This window comes from Balaenoptera ricei, chromosome 16, assembly GCF_028023285.1.
Source record: "Balaenoptera ricei isolate mBalRic1 chromosome 16, mBalRic1.hap2, whole genome shotgun sequence".
Classification (NCBI taxonomy): domain Eukaryota; kingdom Metazoa; phylum Chordata; class Mammalia; order Artiodactyla; family Balaenopteridae; genus Balaenoptera; species Balaenoptera ricei.
The window spans coordinates 31,114,526-31,135,449 of NC_082654.1; the positions used below are offsets into that span (position 1 = coordinate 31,114,526).

Here is a 20,924-nt window from a genome sequence, read left to right on the forward strand (position 1 = left end):
GGGAGCGGGCTGCGAACCCACGTGGGTCCTGCGTGTGTTTCTAGGTCCTTGGAACCCGGTGCTTTAAACTCATCCCCGGCTTAGTAGACATGGGTCGTTCGGGGAAGTTGCCCTCCGGGGTCTCGGCCAAGTTGAAACGCTGGAAGAAAGGCCACAGCAGCGACAGCAACCCGGCCATCTCCCGCCACCGCCAGGCCGCCCGCAGCCGCTTCTTCAGCCGGCCCTCAGGTAGCAGGGTCGCGACCCAGGCGCAGCCGGCGGCGGGGTTCTGGGCGGGCCTGGGTCTCAATGGATTTGAGCCTCTCTGCAGGCTCAGGGGCCCAAGCATCGGACCTTTCGTCTCCTAAAATGTCCGATCTGGAGCCTGTTGTAAAGGTCCACCCTCCCCATTTAAGAGATGCAGAAACCGACTCCACAGGAGGGAGATGACTTGGCTAGAGTACCACGAGTATCAGTCAGTACTCACGCCTATAGTTAACCGTGGTGGCGCTTTACAAAGCGCTTTCACCCTCATCTCTTTCCCAGGCCCCTCGCTGTAGCCCCCAGCCGACTCCCACCGGCGAAACTTTTAACTGGAGGATTCCCTTTCTGAATCTGATAAGTTCTAGGTGTACAGTGGACTGCTGAGGCAGACCGCGTTCAGAATTTAGCCTCTCTGGTTGGGGGCCTGGACTCCGCCTGTTTGTTTCCTAGGGGTAGTTCTTGTTCTCTTAGCCAAAAGGAGGTTCGGGTAGAAGTGGGGGCCTTACCCTTTGCCTCCGGTTCTCAGGAAAGAGCGACTTGACAGTTGATGCGGTAAAGTTGCATAATGAGCTGCAGTCAGGATCCCTGCGTCTGGGTAAAAGCGAAGCCCCCGAGACTGCCATGGAAGAGGAAGAGGTGGCTCCAGCTCTCACCGAGAAGTCCTCGGGCACCTTCCTGAGCGGCCTCTCCGACTGCACAAACGTCACCTTCAGCAAAGTGCAGCGCTTCTGGGAGTCCAGCTCGGCTGCCCACAAGGAGGTAGGGGGGGACTCTCAGGGCAGCCGGAGGCTAGTGAGGGGAGGCCAGCTGACTGCTGTCCGGTGGCAACAGGTGGAATCTCTGGATGATGTGTCACCCCTCCTACCCTTTGTGTCTGCTGCTTATTACCTCTCCTAGGGCAGGTTCCACTTTCTGCTTTTTCTAAGAACATCTTCCTGGCTCAAGTGTAAAGTCCCTCAGGGTATTTTCCTGACAATTTTCAAATGTCCAAAACATTTTTTGCAAACATTTATCTCTTAAGCTATGCCTAACACAGGCTTTTTTATATATTGATAGAATGTTTTCAGGAAACATTTGTTGAGTAAATTAATACTGAATAACAGTGGTTAAAAAATGTTTTATCTAACAAGACCTAAATGTTATTTACTTTTTTTAGTTTATAAACTATATATATATATATATTTTCATTGTTTAAATGAAAAATGTCAAAACTATAAATGATAACAAAGTGAGGTGAGTAGAATAAAATATGAAAGTTGTTCTCCCAGCTTAACTCCTTTGTGGTAGTTACTGTTAACAGTAACAGTACTTTTCTAGACCAGCGCTGTTGAAAAGAAATATAATGTAAGCCACATACATAATTTAAAATTTTCTAGTAGCTATGTTAAATAAAAGTAAAAAAGATGCAAGTGAAATTAACCTTAATTATATATCTCATTTAACCTGGTGTACCCAAAATATTGTTGTTTCAACTTATAATCAATATTTTTAAAAGTGAGGTGTTTTTTGCATTATTTTTATCGTAGTGAGTCTTCAAAATCTAGTCTGACACCTCCATTTGGAGGCTAAATCTTCATTGGCAATACTTGATTTGTATTTAAAGTTCATAAAACTTACAGTTGCAAAAGTAGATTCATATACCCAAGTAGTTCTAAATGTTTCCAAATAACTGGATAAAGTATTTGTTTTTAAATATAAATAATTAAAAAATTTTAAGATGCAGTTCCTCAGTCATACTAGCCACATCTCAAGTGCTCAATGGCCTCTTGTCAAATTACTGTTCTAGACTTTTTTACCCACATTTTGTTTAGGTTTACTGAAATGCCATTATATTTTTTATATACTATTCTACAACTTTTTTCACCACTGATCAGTGTTTCTAAGTTAATCTGTGTAGTTGTTCACCACTCTTTTCAATAGTTACATAGTGTTTGAATTTGTCATTATTATATAATAAGAGTACATTATTAATCCCTTGTTGATGGCTGCTTTATTGTTCCAACTGGTTGTGGCAGTGAACACTTGTGCTTGAATGTTTACACATTTGTGCAGGTGTTTCCATATATAAGGGGTAGAGCCTTAGAGGTGGGTTTTGGGCAGATGTGTGAGTTTTCCTGTTGCCGGGCCCCGTGTGTGTTCCCCTGGCTCTGGATACTGCTCATCTTGTCTGCTCTGGGCTTTATCAGGAGAATAATTTGTGAAGGAGGAAGGAGAAGAGGCTACCCTGCGGTGGGGTTTGATAGGAAGTAGATGTCATAGGTACCTTCTCCCTCATGTGCAGATCTGTGCTGTCTTGGCTGCTGTCACCGAGGTGATACGCTCCCAGGGTGGGAAGGAGACAGAGACTGAGTACTTTGCTGCCCTGGTGAGTGGGTGTGACTTGCAGGTGGGCGGGCTTTCGGAGTAGCAGGTTATTCAGGCTATAAGGAGAAGGCAGGGGCCCCTGCATGCGGGGATAGAGAAGGACAGCCCTAAACAGGTGAAAGCGCTTCAGTTATTCTCAGGTGGCTTGGTAAGCCTGGCGGGATTTGCTACGTTATTTTTTTTTTTTTTTTTTTTTAAAGTAATTGACTTTTTTTTTTTTAAATTTTATTTATTTATTTATTTATGGCTGCGTTGGGTCTTCGTTTCTGTGCGAGGGCTTTCTCTAGTTGCGGCAAGCGGGGGCCACTCTTCATCGCGGTGCGTGGGCCTCTCACTGTCGCGGCCTCTCCTGCCGCGGAGCACAGGCTCCAGACGCGCAGGCTCAGTAGTTGTGACTCATGGGCCCAGCTGCTCCGCGGCATGTGGGATCTTCCCAGACCAGGGCTCGAACCCGTGTCCCCTGCATTGGCAGGCAGACTCTCAACCACTGCGCCACCAGGGAAGCCCCCCTCAATACTTTTTAAGGGTGTAAAAGTGTGAGAACCACTACCATGGAACAGGGGCCGGCAAACTATATAGCCCATGGGCATCATCTGACCCGTGGCCTGTTTTTGTATAGCCCTAGGGCTGGGAATGGTTTTTACATTTTTACAAGATAGTTAAAATACACAAAGAAGAATACACAGCAGAGACCATATGTGGCCTGCAAAGTCTAAAGTATTTATTATCTGGCTCTTTACAGAAAAAGCTTTCTAACTTCTGCTCTAGACTAGTGACGTAGATTACATAGCACTATATGGTTTTCATAATGTGTCAGGCAGTGTTCTAAATGTCTGATGTATATTAATTCAATTAAACCTCACAACAACTTATGATCCCTGTTTTACAAATGAGGAAACCGAGTCACAGAAAAGTTAAGTTGCCAGTCCAAAGTCACAGTGGCGGAGCTGGGATTTGAACCTCTGACACCAGCGTTCTTGGTCATAACCGTCCTGCTGGGCACACGGTGCCCCCATACCCCATTTGCCCAGCGTGACACATTTCCCACTCACACCCCATGGTCTGGCCTCAGATGACAACAATGGAAGCAGTGGAGTCCGCGGAGTCTCTGGCCGCTGTTGCTTACCTGCTGAACCTCGTCCTGAAGCGGTGAGTCCTGGCTCCTTGTAGGGGGAAGAAGGGAGTGGGGGTGGAAGGGAGGAAGAGGATCAGGGAATTATTAAAAGGAACAAAAAGATGCTAAGTATCAGGTGGCATTCTACTGGCTCAGGCTCCAGGGTGGCCTGGGATGTTACGGGACAGAGTGTGAGTGCTGGTGCCCGGGCAGGGGCAGCCCTGTGCAGCGAGCGAGGCAGCAGGGCCAGGGTGGAGTGCTGAGCCACGATGTCTGGGCATCTGCAGCCGGGGGGCAGGTGGGGAGAGGACTTGGGGGAGTTTATAAGGGCCCATCTGGTGGGTAGTGGAGAAGGTGGGGCAGGCAGGGAGCTCAGGTGCCACGGAAACGCACTGAACCGGGCGTCAGGAAGGGTGGGCTCGCTGAGTGACTGGGCCAGCGCTGCCCCGCTCTGTCCAGCTTCTCCTCCAGACCCGCTGCTCTCGGAGGCCCCTCTGGTCTTCTGACCTTCTTTCTTCTCTCCCTGCAGCGTGCCCAGCCCTGTGCTCATTAAGAAGTTCTCTGATACCTCCAAAGCCTTCATGGATATCATGTCAGCCCAGGCCAGCAGTGGCTCCACCTCTGCCCTCCGATGGGTCAGTGTTTGGGTCTCGGTGTCCCCCTGCCGTCTTCCAGAGCCCATCTGATTTGGCTACAGCTTGGACACTCCCTGGGAGGGGTATAGGCACTCTGTGGGCCCTCAGAAAGCCCTTTGGCATTTTCTGGAGTTGGTGAGAAGCCGGGCTCTTTCCCACCTGGGTGAAGCGGGTGGAGCTGAGAGTCTGCCTCTCCTCTGAAGGTCCTCTCCTGCCTGGCCACCCTTCTGCGGAAGCAGGACCTGGAGGCCTGGAGCTACCCCGTGACCCTGCAGGTGTACCATGGGCTGCTGAGCTTCACTGTGCACACCAAGCCCAAGGTGAGGCCGTGGGGCACCAGGACGTGGGAGGGGGCAGCCACTCTAGTAACCGGGCTGGGCCTGGCCTGCTGAGTGGACTGGGGAGCTCGCCCTGAGCGCTGGGCTCTTGTCCAGAGGCTCTCCTCCTGCCTGAAGCCCTATCTGCTAGCTCCTCCTACAGGAGGGAGGGTCACGGTCAGGCCCATTTGAGTCTCTGCTGCCTCATTGGTCAGTGACGTATTTAGTTACAGTGGCAGGAGAGGGGGCTGGAGGGGGGCTTTGGAGTCACACAGACTGAGTTGAATACTGGACTCACTGGTTGTGCTGTGACCTTGAGCAAGTTACTTAACCTCTCCGAGTCTTGGTTTTTAAGCTGTAAAATAGGGATGATAATAACGACTTTGCTGCAAGGTCACGGCGACACTCTGGTGTTCCCCACAGGCCTGGTGCAGGTCCTGGCTTGTCGTAGGTGCCCAGTAAGTTGTGCTTGGCCACTCTGCTTCCTTCTGAAATTTAGGGCGGGGAACATGTAACAGTCATAAGAGTCACTCCCTGTGCTAAGCGCTCTGATCCCAGGCAGGCATGCCTCCTTCCCTGTGTATCCCTGCGGCGGTTCCCTCACTTGCTTCAGGTCTCTGCTGAAACGTCATGTCACTGAAGTGACACTTTCCTGATCGCCGTGTAAAAAGTAACAGCCCCTGTTTTATTGTCTGCAAAGTACTTTTACCTTCTGGTGTACATTTCTTTATTTCCTACCTCCCAATGAGTTGTTGGTTCACTGCTGAACTGGTGGACATTCCATATTGCTGGATGATTGCATGAATGAAGGAATCCGTGTTGTAAAGATGAGACACTGAAGCTCAGAGACTAAGTGGTCTGGTTTGCTCAAGGCCGGTTGGTGAGTTAGCAGGAGAGAATGGAAAGCGAGGTCTGTCTTACTCGGCAGCCCGGGAGTCCACACACACGCAGCCCCAGGCGTGGCCTTGGCCCTGTAGGAGGTGTGCGATCGATGCTCGCTGCTGGTGGTCATGAGAACCACACACACTGCTGGTTGAACACTGACCCGGCCCTGTCCCCCTTCCTTGCCCCTCAGATCCGGAAGGCTGCCCAGCATGGAGTGTGCTCCGTCCTCAAGGGCAGTGAATTCATGTTTGGTGAAAAGGCCCCTGCCCATCACCCTGCTGCCATGTCCACCGCCAAGTTCTGCATCCAGGAGATCGAGAAGTCTGGAGGTGGGGAAGCGCAGTTGAGAGCGGGCGGCGGGGGACAGGGCCTGCTGCAGAGAGTGGGCTGGAGTCTCAGCTGCCCTCTGTCCACCAGGCTCCAAGGAGGCCACCACCACGCTGCACATGCTGACCCTGCTGAAGGACCTGCTGCCCTGCTTCCCGGACGGCCTGGTGAAGAGCTGCAGTGAGACTCTCCTCCGGGTCATGACCTTGAGCCACGTGGTGAGCTCGGGCCCCAGCGCGTGGGGGCGCGCCGAGGAGGAGGGAGGGCAGAGCTTCAGACCCCAGGCCCGTGGTGCTGGCACTCGGGAAGCTCACTGGTCAGGCCAAAAGCGGGGGCTGGGATCTCCCGGCCCCCCGCGCTGCTCTTAGCTACACCCAGGGACAGCATTGCATCCCCGGTGTCGGACAGACTGGGCATCTTCAGTTGGGAGATGAGGTGAGGGAGAGGATGGAACCATGGCGGGGCTGGTAAAGCGTCAGTCCTCCCCCTACCTTGAGCTCTACCCCAGCCACAGGCACGGTTATTTCTCTCTCTCTCTCTTTTTTTTTTTTTTTTTTTTTTGCTTGCTTAATAACGTCAGTATGACAACTTTAAAGATACATAAAAACGATCCCTTGCATTTGATATGCTAGCACAATTCTGTTAGTCTTTATATATTCTCTTATACTGTTTGTTCACATACGTATTTTAAAGCATTCGTTATATAAATAACCTGATTGTTGTTTAAAAGGAAAAAAAAAAACATTCTGAAGTATATAAAGTAAAAAATAGAAGTTCTCTTTTTCCCTCCAAGTCTCATTTCCTAAGATAAATAGTACAGACAACTTGCTGTGTATCCTTTCAGACATTTTCTTTTTAGGTAAGCAAACACATAAAAACGTGAAAATACAGCTGTAATTATAGTATGCCAACCATTTGTAGCCTGCTTTTTTAGCCCATTATGTTAAAAAAACATTTTGTTCACATTTCTCCATTGTCCTTGTTTAAATCATTTTTTTTCCTGGTGGCTGCCAAGACTTACTAAAGCAACAGTCCCCTGAGTGTCCAGGTGTAGGAGGCATGTTTGAGGTTCAGGGGGCCCAAGTCCCCCCAAGCCCACCGGCTGCAGTGGGATATTGAGGAGCCCAGGGCCACCGTGGGCTTTGCGGTGGGTTCCCCACTAAGCCTCCGTGTCCTCTCCAGCTGGTGACAGCCTGTGCCATGCAGGCCTTTCACAGCCTCTTCCATGCCAAGCCCAGCCCGGGTACCCTGCCAGCAGAGCTCAACGCCCAGATCATCACGGTGAGGCCTGATGGGGGGACGGGGGACATGGCTGTGCTGGGGGGCGGCCCTGTTACTTGTCTGCAGAGCGAGGTTGGATGGGCTGGGTTGGGCCGCCCCAGCGTAGGAGTCAGGCAGACGGGTAGCCAGGAGACTGGCCAACAAAGCCACATCAGTGTCCACGGGAGCCGGGGGGCCTGACTCTTGACTTCGTGGTAGTTAACGTAATAAACCATTCAGTGTGGTCTCATGGTATTAACAGGTACCTTGAACAAAGGTTCTCAATGTTAGGGATCTCTGGGTGGATTTGGGGAAGGGGGCACAACCCCCCCCCCCAAAATTGCAAAATGTGTGTGTATGCTCACGTGCATTTTTCCGGAGAAGGGTTCTGGCTTTTGTCAGGTTCACAAAGGGTTGTGTGACCCAAGTTATTCTTGACTGCTCCTAGAGATTTTTTTCCCATAGAAGCAGAAGCGGAAGGGCTTCATTGAGCAGGGAAAGGAAGGCCAAGGGGGCTGTGAGTGCAGGGGGCCCCGTGTGCAGGCCCTGGGACAGGACAGTCACGGGGACGTGCTGTTGCCTAGGGATGGGAAGGGGTCCTGTCATTGGGCTGCTGCTGAACTCACTTGCTCAGTCACTTGCTTATTCCCTGTCCCGCCTCTAGGCCTTGTATGACTACGTTCCCAGCGAGAATGACTTACAACCCCTGCTGGCCTGGCTGAAAGTCATGGAGAAAGCCCACATCAACCTGGTTAGGTAGGGATGCGGTGGAGGGCGGTCCCTTGGCCTCCAGCCAGGCCCCCTGCCCTGCAGTACAGATGGGAGGGACATGAGCCGGAAGCTGGAGGGGGTTCGGCTTTCTGGGCGGCGGGGGGGCGGGGGGGGGGTGGCGGTCCCAGTTTCTGTTCTGTGTCTCCGTCATAACAGTCACTCTTATAGTAGCCACTAGATGGCTCCACTTTTCCCGAATAAGGCTGAGAATGAAATAGAATATCAGTTGGTGATTGCATTTTGCCTGGAGGCAGGGTCTCTGAGTCCCCCGAAGCTTGACCACCGTGTCATCCTCCCCTCCGCTGAAGGCTTCCCGTCGGCTTGCTCTCCCCCAGGCACCGTGCTGGGTGCTTTGCATCCATGTTTCATCTCACTGATCACACCACCCCACGAAGAAGGTCTTAGCCCACTTCATAAACCAGAAAGTAAAGCACTGCGAGTTAGCTAGTCATGCAGCTGCAAGGGAGAAAAGCCAGGTCCCCAGTGCAGGTCTGCCAGGCCCGTGTCTTTTTTTCTGCACCAAATCACCTTTTACCTGGAGGTGCCAGCAAATGGCCAAATCATTTTGTTCTCCACTTCTCAGGGTTTATCCTGCAGGAGGACTCCCACAGTTGTAGGATGTTTGTTGTAGCACTATAGGTAATGGCAAAAACACCTAGGAGCAACCTAGATGTGGCCCCGGGGGGGACTGGTTAAATGCAAACAGTGGAATACTAGGCAGCTGTTAGAAATAATTGAGGTAAATGTGTGCATGCTGATGTGGGAAGACCTCCAAGATATACTGAGCAAAAGCAAGGTGCATAATTATCTGTATTCTCGAGCCAAACTACCGGGCTGTGAATCCTGACCACCCCCACCCCCCACTAGCTGGGTGGCCTTGGGCAAGTTATTCAACTTCTTCAAGCCTCAGTTTCCTCATCTATAAAATGGGAATTGTAATAGGATTTAATCTCAGTTGTAAGGTTTTTGTTTGTTTTTGTTTTTTGCAAGGTTTAAATGAATTAATGCTTATTGTTACACCAGTGCTTGGTATGTGGTAATTGTTACATAAATGTTAGCAATTGTTATTGTTTTGTGTGTTTGTATATGCATAAAAACTTCAAAGAGTATTTGAGAAACTTAAGCTTGAGTTTCCCCTGGGAAGTGCATCCGAGAGTCAGCCTGGGAGAAAGGTGTGGTGAGGAAGGCATGCTCTTCGTTTTATACCCTGGAGACCTGTTTGCATTTTTGTACCACATGTAGTTGTCACCTGCATGACGGCACTTTTTGCAGTTGCCCACCAGCAGGGCCCTGTAGAGCCCCGCAGATCTGTGACTGCTGTCAGACCTGGGCCATCTGAGTCCCCGAGGCCCAGGGCCAGGCCCCACAGAAGCCTTTTGTGTTGACAGGCTGCATCGGGACCTGGGGCTGGGCCACCTCCCTCGCTTTTTTGGAACTGCAACGACCTGCCTCCTCTCCCCCCACTCGCAGGTGGTGACAGCTGCCACCCAGTGCCTTCAGGTACCTCAGCCCCCCAGCCCAGCTTTAGCGAGGGAAACAGAGAGCCTTAGAAGCTCCCAGAGCTCACCGCAGGCCTCCAGCTGCGTCCTGGGGAGGAAGTTCTCAGGGTGGGGGTGAGCTTCCTAGAAGCTTCAGGAAGCAGTCACCTGGGAAGGCTGAGTGGCACTGGGGGGCTGTCTTGGGCCCAAACAGCTGTGGCCTCTTTTTGCAGGAGATCCTGAAGGAGTGTGTCGCTCCCCACATGGCTGACATCGGCTCCGTGACCTCCTCGGCCTCAGGCCCTGCCCAGTATGTCGCCAAGATGTTCAGGTGAGAACACAGCTTCTGCGTGAGGAGGGAATAAGGTGTGCCTGTAGAAAGTTCCTCATGATGACAGGTACTCCTCTTGTCACTGTGGTGGGCCTTGCACACACTGCCAGAGCAGCTGCTGTCGGTTTGAGCACTGGCCACACTCCAGGTGCCGTAGTGTCATGCTCATGAGTGTGGACTTGGGGGCCCGTCATCTGGGGCTAGTTCCTCCACCTCTCAACACCTCAGGGTCCGCATCAGTCTAATGGAGGTGTGGATTGAATGAGGTCATATATGTAAAGTTCTCGGAACAGTACCTGGTGTGTAGTTAAATTCCAATAAATAGAAACTACTGGTAGTCCTTACAGTTCTAGGAGATAGGTGCTGGCCCCATTTTACAGACTGGGAAAGCTGAGGTCACTCAACTAGTAAGTGGCAGCCTGACCGCAGAGTCCACTCTTACTCATGTGCTGTGCTGCCCTCCATGCCTCCAAGAGAAGCCATTCACAGACACGGCCTCCAACCACCTGGGCCCTTCCAGCCACCAGTGAGGAGCCTCAGAGCACCAAGAGGCTGGGATCTTTGGTGTTTCCTCTGGGTCTGTCTGCTCAGCTCCAAGGTGTGATGCTTTGGGTTCTGTTCCTTGTGAGGACATAGGCCTGTTTCTTCTGGATACACCTGGAATGAAGTTTTTGGAAAACTGAGGAATAGAGCTGCTCCACCCCCAGCTCACCCCTTTCCCCACACTAACCCCTGTTGGCCATTCTTGCCTGAAGCCTCTGGGTCTCGACTTCAAGAGATGAGCTGACCACAGCGTGCATGGGCCGGAAGGGGCTAGCAGCCGGCCGGGCTTCCCCACTGCTGTGGCTTTCCTCCCTCTGCCCAGGCCACCTGTACCTACCCCATCTTCCCACCTCTGGTCAGACCGAGAAAGCATGGGACAGTGACAACACGGGCTTTGGAGGCCCAGTTTGGCCACTAGCAGAGTGACGCTGCTGGGTTACTTAGTCCCTCTGAGCCTCAGTTTCCCCATCTGAGGATGGAACAAATAACCTAGCTCACAGCTTTTTTTTGAAGTGTGAGGATTATATAAATGAAACTCTTAGCACAGGGGGTACTTGGTAAGCACTAGCTCTCCCCCTTGGCCTTTCCTGGGGCCTCACCCTTGCCGTGGTCTGTAGTTCCTGGTGCCGGCCATGGACTTCCACGGCCCTGACTGCCCACTCCCTTGGCAGGGCAGTGGAGGAGGGCCTGACGTACAGATTCCACGCATCATGGAGCTCCGTGCTGCAGCTGCTGTGTGTCTTCTTCGAGGCGTGTGGGAGACAGGCCCATCCTGTGATGAGGAAGGTGACTGGGGCAGCTAGAGGGGCACGTGTCTCCGTTACCTCTGCACTTTACTCCCCCACTGCCAGGGTCCACTGCGGGTGCCCAGTACTGTGTCCCCAGGAAGGCGACTGGGAGGAACGAGAAGAGGGCTGAAACCACCCCTCACCCCCCACCCCCTAATGCCTTCTCACTAGTCTTAGCTGGAGTTGATGGTTTTGAAACTCACAGGGAACCAGTGTGATTCTCCTTCACCCCTATCTATTATCTTTTAATTTTTAATTCTCTAAATTTTCTGTAACAAGTGACAGAGTAAACCATTTAAGGCTCAGGGATCACCCGGAGATCCTCCCCAGCTCCAGGAGCAGGTGGGAGCCTGAGGCCAGGCCACAGACCCCTCTCCAGTAGGCGGAGCAGCTCCCGGCCTCGTGGGGCCTTCCCCAAGGGTAGGGCCTTCATTGAGAGGCCTGGCCCCAGCCCTGCTAGATTAGGTTGGCAACACCTGGCTCCTGTGAGAGGTCCTCAAGGAATGAGGCCCGCAGAGGGGTACTGCGGGGCTGTAGTGAACCAGAGGGGGCAGCTCTGGTCTCGAGGGGCAGCTGCTCCGCAGTGCCTGCTAATTTATACTAATTGTACTGTGGGTCTGCGTTTCCCATACCTTCCCAGTTTTCAAGATAAACCGGAAATCTACATTTGTATATGAAATCTCCTGATTTTTACACGTTACTAACAAATACAGAATTTCTTTTTAAATCCTGGGGCATTGAGGAGGGCTCAGACACATCCAAGGGTTGAATTTCGTTAATGGTCTGTGACCTCCGGCGAGAGCATAACCTGACCCCACACCCCTGACCTCGTCCTCTTGGAGACTTCGGCCCAGCCTCAGCCCCGGGTGCCTGCGCTGCGGGCCCGTCTTAATGTCTGACCCGCGTCTCTTTGCTCCAGTGCCTCCAGTCCCTGTGTGACCTGCGCCTCTCCCCCTACTCCCCCCACACGGCAGCTGTGGACCGCGCAGTGGGCGCTGCCGTGGCCAGCATGGGCCCCGAGGTGGTTTTAGAGGCTGTGCCTTTGGAAATTGATGGCTCTGAGTAAGTGCAGCCCTGCTTGGCTTCCATTCCAGCCCCAGGAGAGCCACGGGGCTTGTTCTCCGCTGGGAGGGTGTCCACACCCTCGGCTGACGCCTCCGTGTGCCGTGCGGGTCAGTGGGGGCGGCCAGAGCAGGACCTGTGCTGTTCCTCGGCTCCACGGGGAGACAGCTCCAGGCCGTCACCCCTTCCTCACCGCGCCTCCCCTCCCTCCTCCCAGAGAGACTCTGGATTTCCCTCGGAGCTGGCTGCTGCCCGTCGTCCGAGACCATGTCCGGGAAACTCGACTTGGTTTCTTTACCGCTTACTTCCTACCTCTAGCTACCACCCTGAAGAGGAAAGGTACGGGCCCACCACAGTCCTGGGGCCTCACTGGAAGGGTCGGGAAGGGCTCCTGGTCCAGCACCCCAGCCTTAGGATGTTCGGCAGCCTCCCTGGGCCAAGCAGGTGGTCAGCCAGTGCTTGAGCACCGTCATCAGCGGGGTCCGAGGCGTGCCCAGGCACCCCTGCCCCGAGGCAGGCAGACAGGGGCCTTTTCTCCCACCAGAGGAATAATTAGACAGGTACACACCTATTTATATATACAAAGATGTTCCAAGTAAAAATCCCGACACAGCCCACACATCCCTCAGTGGGGCTCCAGTGAAGTCAGTCATAATAAAGCCCCACCGTGGGACACAGAAGGAAAGAGACCGACAGGGGAATGGACGTGTTTAGTCCATGGTGAGCTGAGCAGATTAGATTGAAATCTCAGCTCAGCCGCTCCACAGTTTGGTGACTTCGGGCAAGTTTATTCATCTCCCCTGGGTCTGCTCGTCATCTGTAAAATGAGGACGATAATTGCGATGGTGTGAGGATTAAATGAAATAATCACGTAAGTGCACATTACACAGGCTGCCATGTAGAAACTGCTTGATAAATGCTACCAGCTTTATTCCCAAGTAAAACCAGGTTTCAGAACAATATATTTATAAGACAGTCCTTTTTACGTCTTTAAAAGTGTGCACGTGCTTGGAGAAATATAAGGTCAGAAATGGGGAGGAAGATTTGGGGGGTAGATTGTGGGGAGATATCGCTTTCTGTTTTACATAGGTCTTTTCATTTTTTTAGAACAAACAAGTGTTTGTTTAATAATAAGTGTTATGTTTCGTCTGTGGAGCAGGGGAATCGCCCATATTCCTGTCCTCGTCATTGGGCTTTTGGTTTGGGTAAAAATGAGGCCTGTCAGTCAGGAGTGTGCCCAGGGTCACACTGTGTCCTGTGTCACTCTAGCAATGGACCTGGCCCAGGCAGGCAGCACAGTGGAGTCCAAGATCTACGACACGCTCCAGTGGCAGGTAAGGGGTCAGCTGGGGGGCGTGGGGAGGACAGGCGGGCACAGGTTGCTGGGCGTCACTCTCCTCTATCATCCCCTCCCTCCCCAGATCTGGACCCTCCTGCCTGGGTTCTGCACGAGGCCCACGGACGTGGCCACCGCCTTCAAAGGGCTGGCGCGGACGCTGGGCACGACCATCAGCGAGCGCCCAGACCTGAGGGTCACTGTGTGCCAGGCCCTGCGCACCCTCATCACCAAGGGCTGTGAGGCGGGTACGTGTGGGCTCTGCGGTCGGGGCTGGAGGAAGATGGCTGTGATGGTGCGAGTCCCCTGACCCTGCCTGTCCAGCTCATTGCCTGAGCCACCGCTGATCCTTGTCAAGGACCTGAGTGTCCGCTGGGGACCCGAGGAGTTGGTAGGACGCTGAGAACGGCCCCTTCTCTTCCTTTACTCTCAGTGTGCTGACAGCTGCTGGGAGTCGTCCAGCCTTTACGTGGGGCTAGCACTGGGCTGGCCCCATAGACCGTGGTGGCCCCTCGTCCTCTGTGCTCTGGCTTCAGCCTCTCCTGTCCCAGAAAAGCCCCAAACCCATGACCCTGTCACAGGTCCCCCAAAAGAATGCCTCTGGGCTGCAACCACAGTGGCCTTTGAGGCAGGGTCATCTCCTGGCCCTTTTGTGCAAACTTTGGTCCTCCTGCCAGAGGCTGACCGTGCTGAAGTGAGCCGCTTTGCGAAGAACTTTCTGCCGATCCTGTTCAACCTGTACGGGCAGCCCGTTGCAGCTGGAGACACCCCAGCCCCTCGCCGGGCCGTGCTGGAAACCATCAAAACTTACCTCACCATTACTGAGCCTCAGGTGAGCTAGCTGGTAGAGGAGGGGGAGGAACAGTCTCTGGTGGGTGAGTGTTGGGTTGGGGTGTTGGAAAGGTCAAGACCCTACCCACCATGGCTCACTTGGCCCTCTGCCCCCAGAAGAACAGGGGACCACATGCCAGCAGTAGGCTGGACTCGAGGCTCCTCAAAAGGGAGGAGAGGAGGGGGAAGAGACGAGGATGCAATTCTGGGACCTGCTGCTGCTCTGTATTTTCTCTTGAACAACTCCCTCCTTATCCCTTTGGGCTGCCAGTTGGTGAATGGTTTGCTGGAAAAAGCCAGTGAGAAGGTGCTGGACCCTGCTAGCTCTGACTTCACCAGGTAAGTGCCCCACTTGAGCTGGGGCAGCCCAGGGAGCTAGAGAGTACGTCTAGCAGAAGCTCTGTGTTTCTGTTTGGAATTATTTAGGAAAGTCTTGAGATATTCAATGTCCCAGCTCTACCATGAGACCTGACCAGTTCCTCCATCCTGGAGCACCATTGTAGTCTGCTAGGGAAGGGTGAGGACCCTGGAGACATGCTGCCCGGATTCAAATCCCAGCTCTGCCCCTTATAAGCTGTGACCTTGGTTGAGTTATTTATCTACTCTAGTCTGTGCCCTCATCTGTAAAATGGGCATGATGATAATACCTGCAGTAGAGTTGCTGTGAGGATTGAAGGGGTTAAGACATGTAAAGCGCTGGGAACAGTGCTGGTACCTTATGAGTGCTGAGTTAGGTTACAGGCAGTGATTATTGTTCATGGGCTCCTTCGAGGCCCCTTGTCCTCCTCACCCTGACCTTTCCCACCTCCCCCGTACCCAGTAGACATGAGGACACTGAGAGTCCATGCCCTTCCCCAGCCTCCACTAAGCTTCTCCTTGGTCTCCTGTCGCTGAGCAGATTGTCCGTCCTGGACCTGGTCGTGGCCTTGGCTCCCCACGCTGATGAAGCCGCCATCAGCAAGCTGTACTCCACCATCCGGCCCTACCTAGAGGTGAGCCCTGGAGGCCAGGAGCCCCACACAACCACACTTGGCGGGGGCGGGGGCCCTGTCTCCCTGTCTCCATGCCTTGCTGCTGCCCAAGATCGGGTTTTAATCTGCTTTCTCATGGCACGGCTGCCCTTTGTATCTGTCTAGCCCTGTACTCTGTCATGTAGGTGCCAGAGTGACAGAAATGCACGGCCATGCTTGGGCCTCACCTGCTAAGATGCCTCTTGCAGAGCCGAGGCCTGACTCACTCACTAGGCCCATCCCCGCCTGGCCTGATCTTCATCCTACCCAGCCTCATCCCCCTGCTGCCACTCCGGGCTCATTAGGCTGCTTTTAAGGGTTCCAGATATAACAGCCCCTCTGTGCCTTTGCACGTGCTGGGTCCCCTGCCTGACATGCTCGCCCCTGCCCGCTGTGGCTAGCCGCCAGGCAAACGTCAGGCCAGCGTGACCTTCTGAAAACTGTCACCACTGCAACAGTGTAATAAGCAGTCACCCAACAGCGTGAGAAGTGCTCTGGTGGACCGTGCAGGCAGACACACAAGTCCAGGGCAGAGTCACCTAACCTCGGGAGAGGTGTCCCGTGGGGGAGCGGAAGGGCTGGAGGGCTGGGTAGGCTTCACTCCCCTCGGCGTCCCCTGCCCGGCCCCGAGTTAGCTTCTCACTAACCTGTGTTCTCCCTGCCCTCCCACTGGATGTCACGAGCTCCAGAGGGCAGGGCCAGCTTCTCTGAGTCCCCACCAGGGCCAGTCACAGCTCACGTGGCTGCTCTGTGGATGTTATTGGACTGGGTGAGGGTGGGGGGCCCCCTAGCCCCGTCTCTCACCCACCCCTGTCTACCATACGCCCTCCCAGAGCAAGGCCCATGGGGTACAGAAGAAGGCCTACCGCGTGCTGGAGGAGGTGTGCGCCAGCCCCCAGGGCCCTGGCGCCCGCTTCGTGCAGAGCCACCTGGACGACCTGAAGAAGACCCTTCTGGACTCGCTACGGAGCACCTCCTCGCCCGCCAAGAGGGTGCGGACTCCAGGGGCCCCGCTCTGCCCGAGGGGGGATGAGCGACACCAGAAGAGGACCAGCGTGGAGACGCTTAGGGACTTCAGGGGCGGAGGTGGCATTGAGGGTCCTGACTGTTGTCCCCCTGTCCCGCAGCCGCGTTTGAAGTGCCTCATACATATTGTGAGGAAGCTCTCAGCCGAGCACGAGGAGTTCATCAGTGCCCTCGTCCCGGAGGTGAGGGGTGCAGGAGGGGGGCGTGTTGTGATTTGGGGTTCCTTGGAATGTGGCTCCTGAAGGCCTACCAGGATCAGGGGAGGGCAGTATGGGGAGTGGGGGTGGGCTGGATTCACTGCCTGGGAGCATGAGCGCCCTTACCTGTCCACTCTGCCTCAGGCTGCCAACCCTGGGGTGGCCGGCTCGGGGAGCCCGTGCTAACGGGGCTGTCTGGGCAGGTGATCCTCTGCACCAAGGAGGTGTCGGTGGGAGCTCGGAAGAATGCTTTTGCGCTGCTGGTGGAGATGGGCCACGCCTTCCTTCGGTTTGGGCCAAACCCGGCAGGTGAGGCCCGGGTGGCATGGGGCTGGGGTGGATGCTGTGCTCCCGGCCTGGGTGAGGAGGCCCCCCGCAGCCGCCCGTCGGAGAGGAAAGATAGGGGGAGCTGCCTAGCCCTGGCCCTGGGCGGGCTGCTCCTCTCTGGCTGGAGCCCCCCTTCCCGTTGGGCCCGCGATACAGCGTGCACAGTGGGCTCTGCCCTGGGCAACTCCTCCTGCTCTCCGCCCTCCCAGAGGCCCTGCAGCGCTACCTCGTCCTGATCTACCCTGGTCTCGTGGGCGCTGTGACCATGGTCAGCTGCAGTATCCTGGCCCTGACCCACCTCCTTTTCCAGTTTAAAGGTAAACGCTATTTCCTTGAAGACCTGGGAAGCCCTCGGGGTAGGAAAATGCCCAGGAGGTCAGGACAGTGTGGCTACCGAAACAGGGAAAGGTCCCGGGAGGGAGGACGAAGAGCTGGAACCAGGCCTGACCGCCTCCCGCCTCCTCTCCTGCCCAGCTCGGCTTTCCTCATCCCACAGCTGCCTGCATCCCACTGTCAGAGTGGGTCGGAGGAGGTTAGGTCCCATGCCTAGATTTTAGTCCCGGTTCTGCCTCTTACCAGCCATGTGACACCTTGAACAAACTTAGGAACCTCCTGGAACCTTACTCTCTCATCTCTAAAATGGGGGAGAAAACCAGCACCTGTTCACAGGGTGGCTGAAGGACTAGAGGAGATGCTGGCAGAAAGTGACTAGACGCGTGCCAGGCACTTGGAAGTGTCCCCCAGGTGTCAGCTCCCACTCTTGTGACGCGGCAGGGGTCTTGGGTCTGGGTGGGGTTCCAGGTGTCTCTGACGGTGGCCCTCTGGCCACCGCAGGTCTGATGGGGACCAGCACGATGGAGCAGCTGCTGGAGAATGTGTGCCTGCTCCTGGCCTCCCGTACCCGCGATGTGGTCAGATCAGCACTGGGCTTCGTCAAGGTGGCAGTGGTCATCATGGACATGGCACATCTGGCCAAGCACGTGCAGCTGGTGGTGAGTGTCCCCTTCCCCTCGGCCAGTGGCATCGTGGCCCGAGAGCTGCCGGCAGAGACCCAGTGAGCCTTGAGGCCAGCCAGCTTCAAACACTTTTCTAGCTACACGTTGTCTTGTGCAGCAGAAGGTCATGCAGGAGCCCTGGAAGGGACCAGTGGTGGAGGTAAAGGGGCACAGCACCCAGGCTGCCACTTGTCACCCCCCACGGCCCCTCCACAGCAGCAGGGGCTCTGCAGGGCAGGGACCAGTGGGTAGGGCCACCCCTTGTTTTACGGATAGCAAACTGAGGCCAGAGATTTTCCCAGGTCACAGTGCTAGTGAGAGCAGTCCTGGGAACAGAACTGCGACTCTGGGCTCTCCCTCGGAAGGGACCCAAACCTCCCTTTTTATTTTCCCTCTTGCACTGTGACCTTCTGGGTTTGAGAAGGCTTCTCTGGATGCCCCTGCTGGGCTGCAGAAGGGCCTGAAGAGCCCTCTGGTATTGGGTCCCTGGCCCCCTCCTGCTGGGCATAAGGCGTGCAGCAAGCTGGGACTGTCCTCTGAGCCCTCTGTCCACTGCACCCGCCGCCTCAGTTTCCCACTTCCAGCTGGGTTGAATCGCATCAGGGCTCTAGGTCCCTCTTGCCTGTCATCTTTGCATCTGACCTTGGGTTGGGTCAAAGCGAGAAGGGGCAGATGAGAGTCAGGATGCCTGCCCCTGCCTGCCAAACCCTGCCGCCTAACTGGGGCCAGCGATGGGGAGGACGGCCTGAGCGGTGACCTGTCCTGGAGTGACTAGGGTTTATACAAGCCTTCAAAGGATCGAGGGGGCCCTGCACCACCAGTCTCACTGAGGGACACTGCAGATGATACCTGCAGGCCACACGTTTTTCACGAAGGCTGGAGAGCGGTCCAGCCAGAGATTCATGCAGGGCGGTAGGAGGGACTCGTGAAACCAGGAGAAACCTGTGGTGTGGGGGGCAGACAGGGTGGGGCGTGCATCCTCCCCCTGAAGCCCCGCTGCTCTGCCCCGCAGATGGGAGCCATCGGGAAGCTCTCGGACGACATGCGGCGGCACTTCCGCATGAAGCTTCGGAACCTGTTCACCAAGTTCATCCGCAAGTTCGGGTCTGTGCCCTGACTGGGAAGGAGTAGGGGAGGAGTCGAGGGGTTTCCAGTCCCACCAGGACCGCTGCTGAGAAGGGGCCAGGCTGGGGGGCTGGAAGGACTCTGGCTGGACACCTCGCTCTGGATAGCGCTCTCTGGCCCGGGCACCTCACCGGCCCGTCTCCGCCCTCAGGTTCGAGCTGGTGAGGAAGCTCCTGCCAGAGGAATACCAGAAAGTCCTGGTAAACATCCGGAAAGCAGAGGCCCGGGCCAAGAAACACCGGGCCCTGAACCAGGCCGCCGTGGAAGAGGAGGAGGAGGAAGAGGAGGAGCCCGTCCAGGGCAAAGGCGACAGGTGAGACCCGTGGCGGGATGCTGGGGACCTGGTCTCCCCCAACCCGAAGCCTGCCCAGGCCGTGCCCAGCTGCCCTACCTCTCCTGGAGCGCCCTGACTTGGGGCTTGTCTGTCCTTAGCATCGAGGAGATCTTGGCTGACTCAGAGGATGAGGAGGACGAGGAGGAGGAGAGGAGCCGGGGCAAGGAGCAGCAGAGGCTGGCCCGCCACAGGAGCCGAGCGTGGCTGAAGGAGGGTGGCGGGGACGAGCCCCTCAACTTCTTGGACCCCAAGGTGGCCCAGCGAGTCCTGGGTGAGCAAGAAGCGGCTGGCCCATGGGCACAGAGGACAGGCTTGCCTTGGGCCAGGTTTAGGAGTGGCGTGGCCTCTGGGGAGGCCAGTGGGCACCCTGGCCTCCCACACATGCACATCATAGTGCTGCGGGCACTCATCCAAGTCACAGACCTGGGCTTGTCGGTTATGATGAGGGTGTGAGCGGGCTAGGACTGGCCTTCCACCTCCTCACCTCCCGACTCTGCCCCACCAGCCACCCAGCCTGGGCCGGGTTGGGGCAAGAAGAAGGACCACGGCTTCAAGGTGAGCGCCGACGGCCGGCTGATCATCCGTGAGGAGGAGGATGACAACGCCAAGCTGGAGGAAGAGGAAGGTGCTAAAGGTGGGGCCACCTGCCCAGTCAGGAGCTGCAGCCGGCCTGGGCCAGGGCTGCACTTGCTTGCTCCTTCATCCGCTCATTTGTTTGTTCACTCATTCACTCAGTGACCATTTTGGGGGGAAACATAGGTAAAGAAAGATATAAGGAGCTTGTGTCTCAGGCAACTTTCTCAAATTTTTTGAGTTTCTCAAACTTTTTTGACCACATTGAGAAATCTTTTCATGGTGTAACCCAGCCATATATACAGTACTTCCATAATTCAAACAAAACTTTCAAAAGGCAGTAGTACTTCCTCTTACCGTCTGTGATACACTCTGTTAATCTCTCTTCTATTGTATTCTGTTCTGGTTATTCGCTTGTCCTCCTCCTTTTTGAAAATTTTTGTGTTTTTTTATTCCAAGCGTAAACTTGGCTGAGGCCTGGAAGCTCATTTATTGGTGAAAAGAGCCAGACTCTCCCGAGTCATTGTCTCCTGTTGTCCAGGGGCCGCTCAGGTGTAACATCTCCAAGTCCTGTTTCGTCTTTCCCGTTCCCTCTGCACGTATCTCTGTGTTCACGTATCTCTCTGTACATATCTTGTAAGATCACAAAAGCCTGGATCTTCTAAATTTTATGTCTTCCTCTTTATTTTGGTTCTCACTGCCTGCTCACTGCTGCCCCTGCAACCCGACTTACCGGTTGTGTGACTGTGGACAGTCATTTAACCTCTCTGTGCCTCAGTTTCCTCACTCCAAAGTGGGTGTTATACCAATGCCTACTTCAGAGGGTTGTTGTGAAGATGAAATGGTGACCTGAACAGCGTATAGACGTGCTGGGGGTAAATGTGGTGACACTGTTTCCTGATCTGGCCTCGTCATTGCCCCCTTCTCACCCTCAGTGTATCCTGTCTCCTTGCTCCCTTCTTGCGCATGGAACCCTGACGCTAAAAATGCCCACCCGCCCCCTGCCCCCCACCTTCCCAGCCCCTCTCCACTCTTTCAGATCCAGTGCAAGT

At 54.8% G+C, this 20,924-nt stretch overlaps 1 protein-coding gene across 1 annotated transcript in view; it reads left to right on the forward strand.

Annotated features, from left to right (window-relative positions):
* The window catches only part of RRP12 (ribosomal RNA processing 12 homolog), a 28,142-nt gene continuing 7,218 nt past the window's right edge, over nt 1-20,924 (forward strand). The window contains exons 1-29 of the mRNA XM_059899502.1: nt 1-228; nt 770-1,002; nt 2,525-2,608; nt 3,680-3,756; nt 4,251-4,356; nt 4,560-4,676; nt 5,749-5,887; nt 5,976-6,103; nt 7,068-7,166; nt 7,810-7,901; nt 9,305-9,416; nt 9,628-9,725; nt 10,940-11,054; nt 11,976-12,118; nt 12,336-12,457; nt 13,388-13,452; nt 13,540-13,702; nt 14,132-14,286; nt 14,557-14,624; nt 15,184-15,277; nt 16,129-16,287; nt 16,423-16,503; nt 16,722-16,827; nt 17,055-17,162; nt 17,680-17,837; nt 18,853-18,944; nt 19,117-19,278; nt 19,398-19,570; nt 19,805-19,933. Of these exons, the coding sequence (XP_059755485.1) occupies nt 90-228; nt 770-1,002; nt 2,525-2,608; nt 3,680-3,756; nt 4,251-4,356; nt 4,560-4,676; nt 5,749-5,887; nt 5,976-6,103; nt 7,068-7,166; nt 7,810-7,901; nt 9,305-9,416; nt 9,628-9,725; nt 10,940-11,054; nt 11,976-12,118; nt 12,336-12,457; nt 13,388-13,452; nt 13,540-13,702; nt 14,132-14,286; nt 14,557-14,624; nt 15,184-15,277; nt 16,129-16,287; nt 16,423-16,503; nt 16,722-16,827; nt 17,055-17,162; nt 17,680-17,837; nt 18,853-18,944; nt 19,117-19,278; nt 19,398-19,570; nt 19,805-19,933 (3,517 nt within the window). The 5' untranslated portion in view covers nt 1-89. The remainder of the gene's footprint in view (nt 229-769; nt 1,003-2,524; nt 2,609-3,679; nt 3,757-4,250; nt 4,357-4,559; nt 4,677-5,748; nt 5,888-5,975; nt 6,104-7,067; nt 7,167-7,809; nt 7,902-9,304; nt 9,417-9,627; nt 9,726-10,939; nt 11,055-11,975; nt 12,119-12,335; nt 12,458-13,387; nt 13,453-13,539; nt 13,703-14,131; nt 14,287-14,556; nt 14,625-15,183; nt 15,278-16,128; nt 16,288-16,422; nt 16,504-16,721; nt 16,828-17,054; nt 17,163-17,679; nt 17,838-18,852; nt 18,945-19,116; nt 19,279-19,397; nt 19,571-19,804; nt 19,934-20,924) is intronic.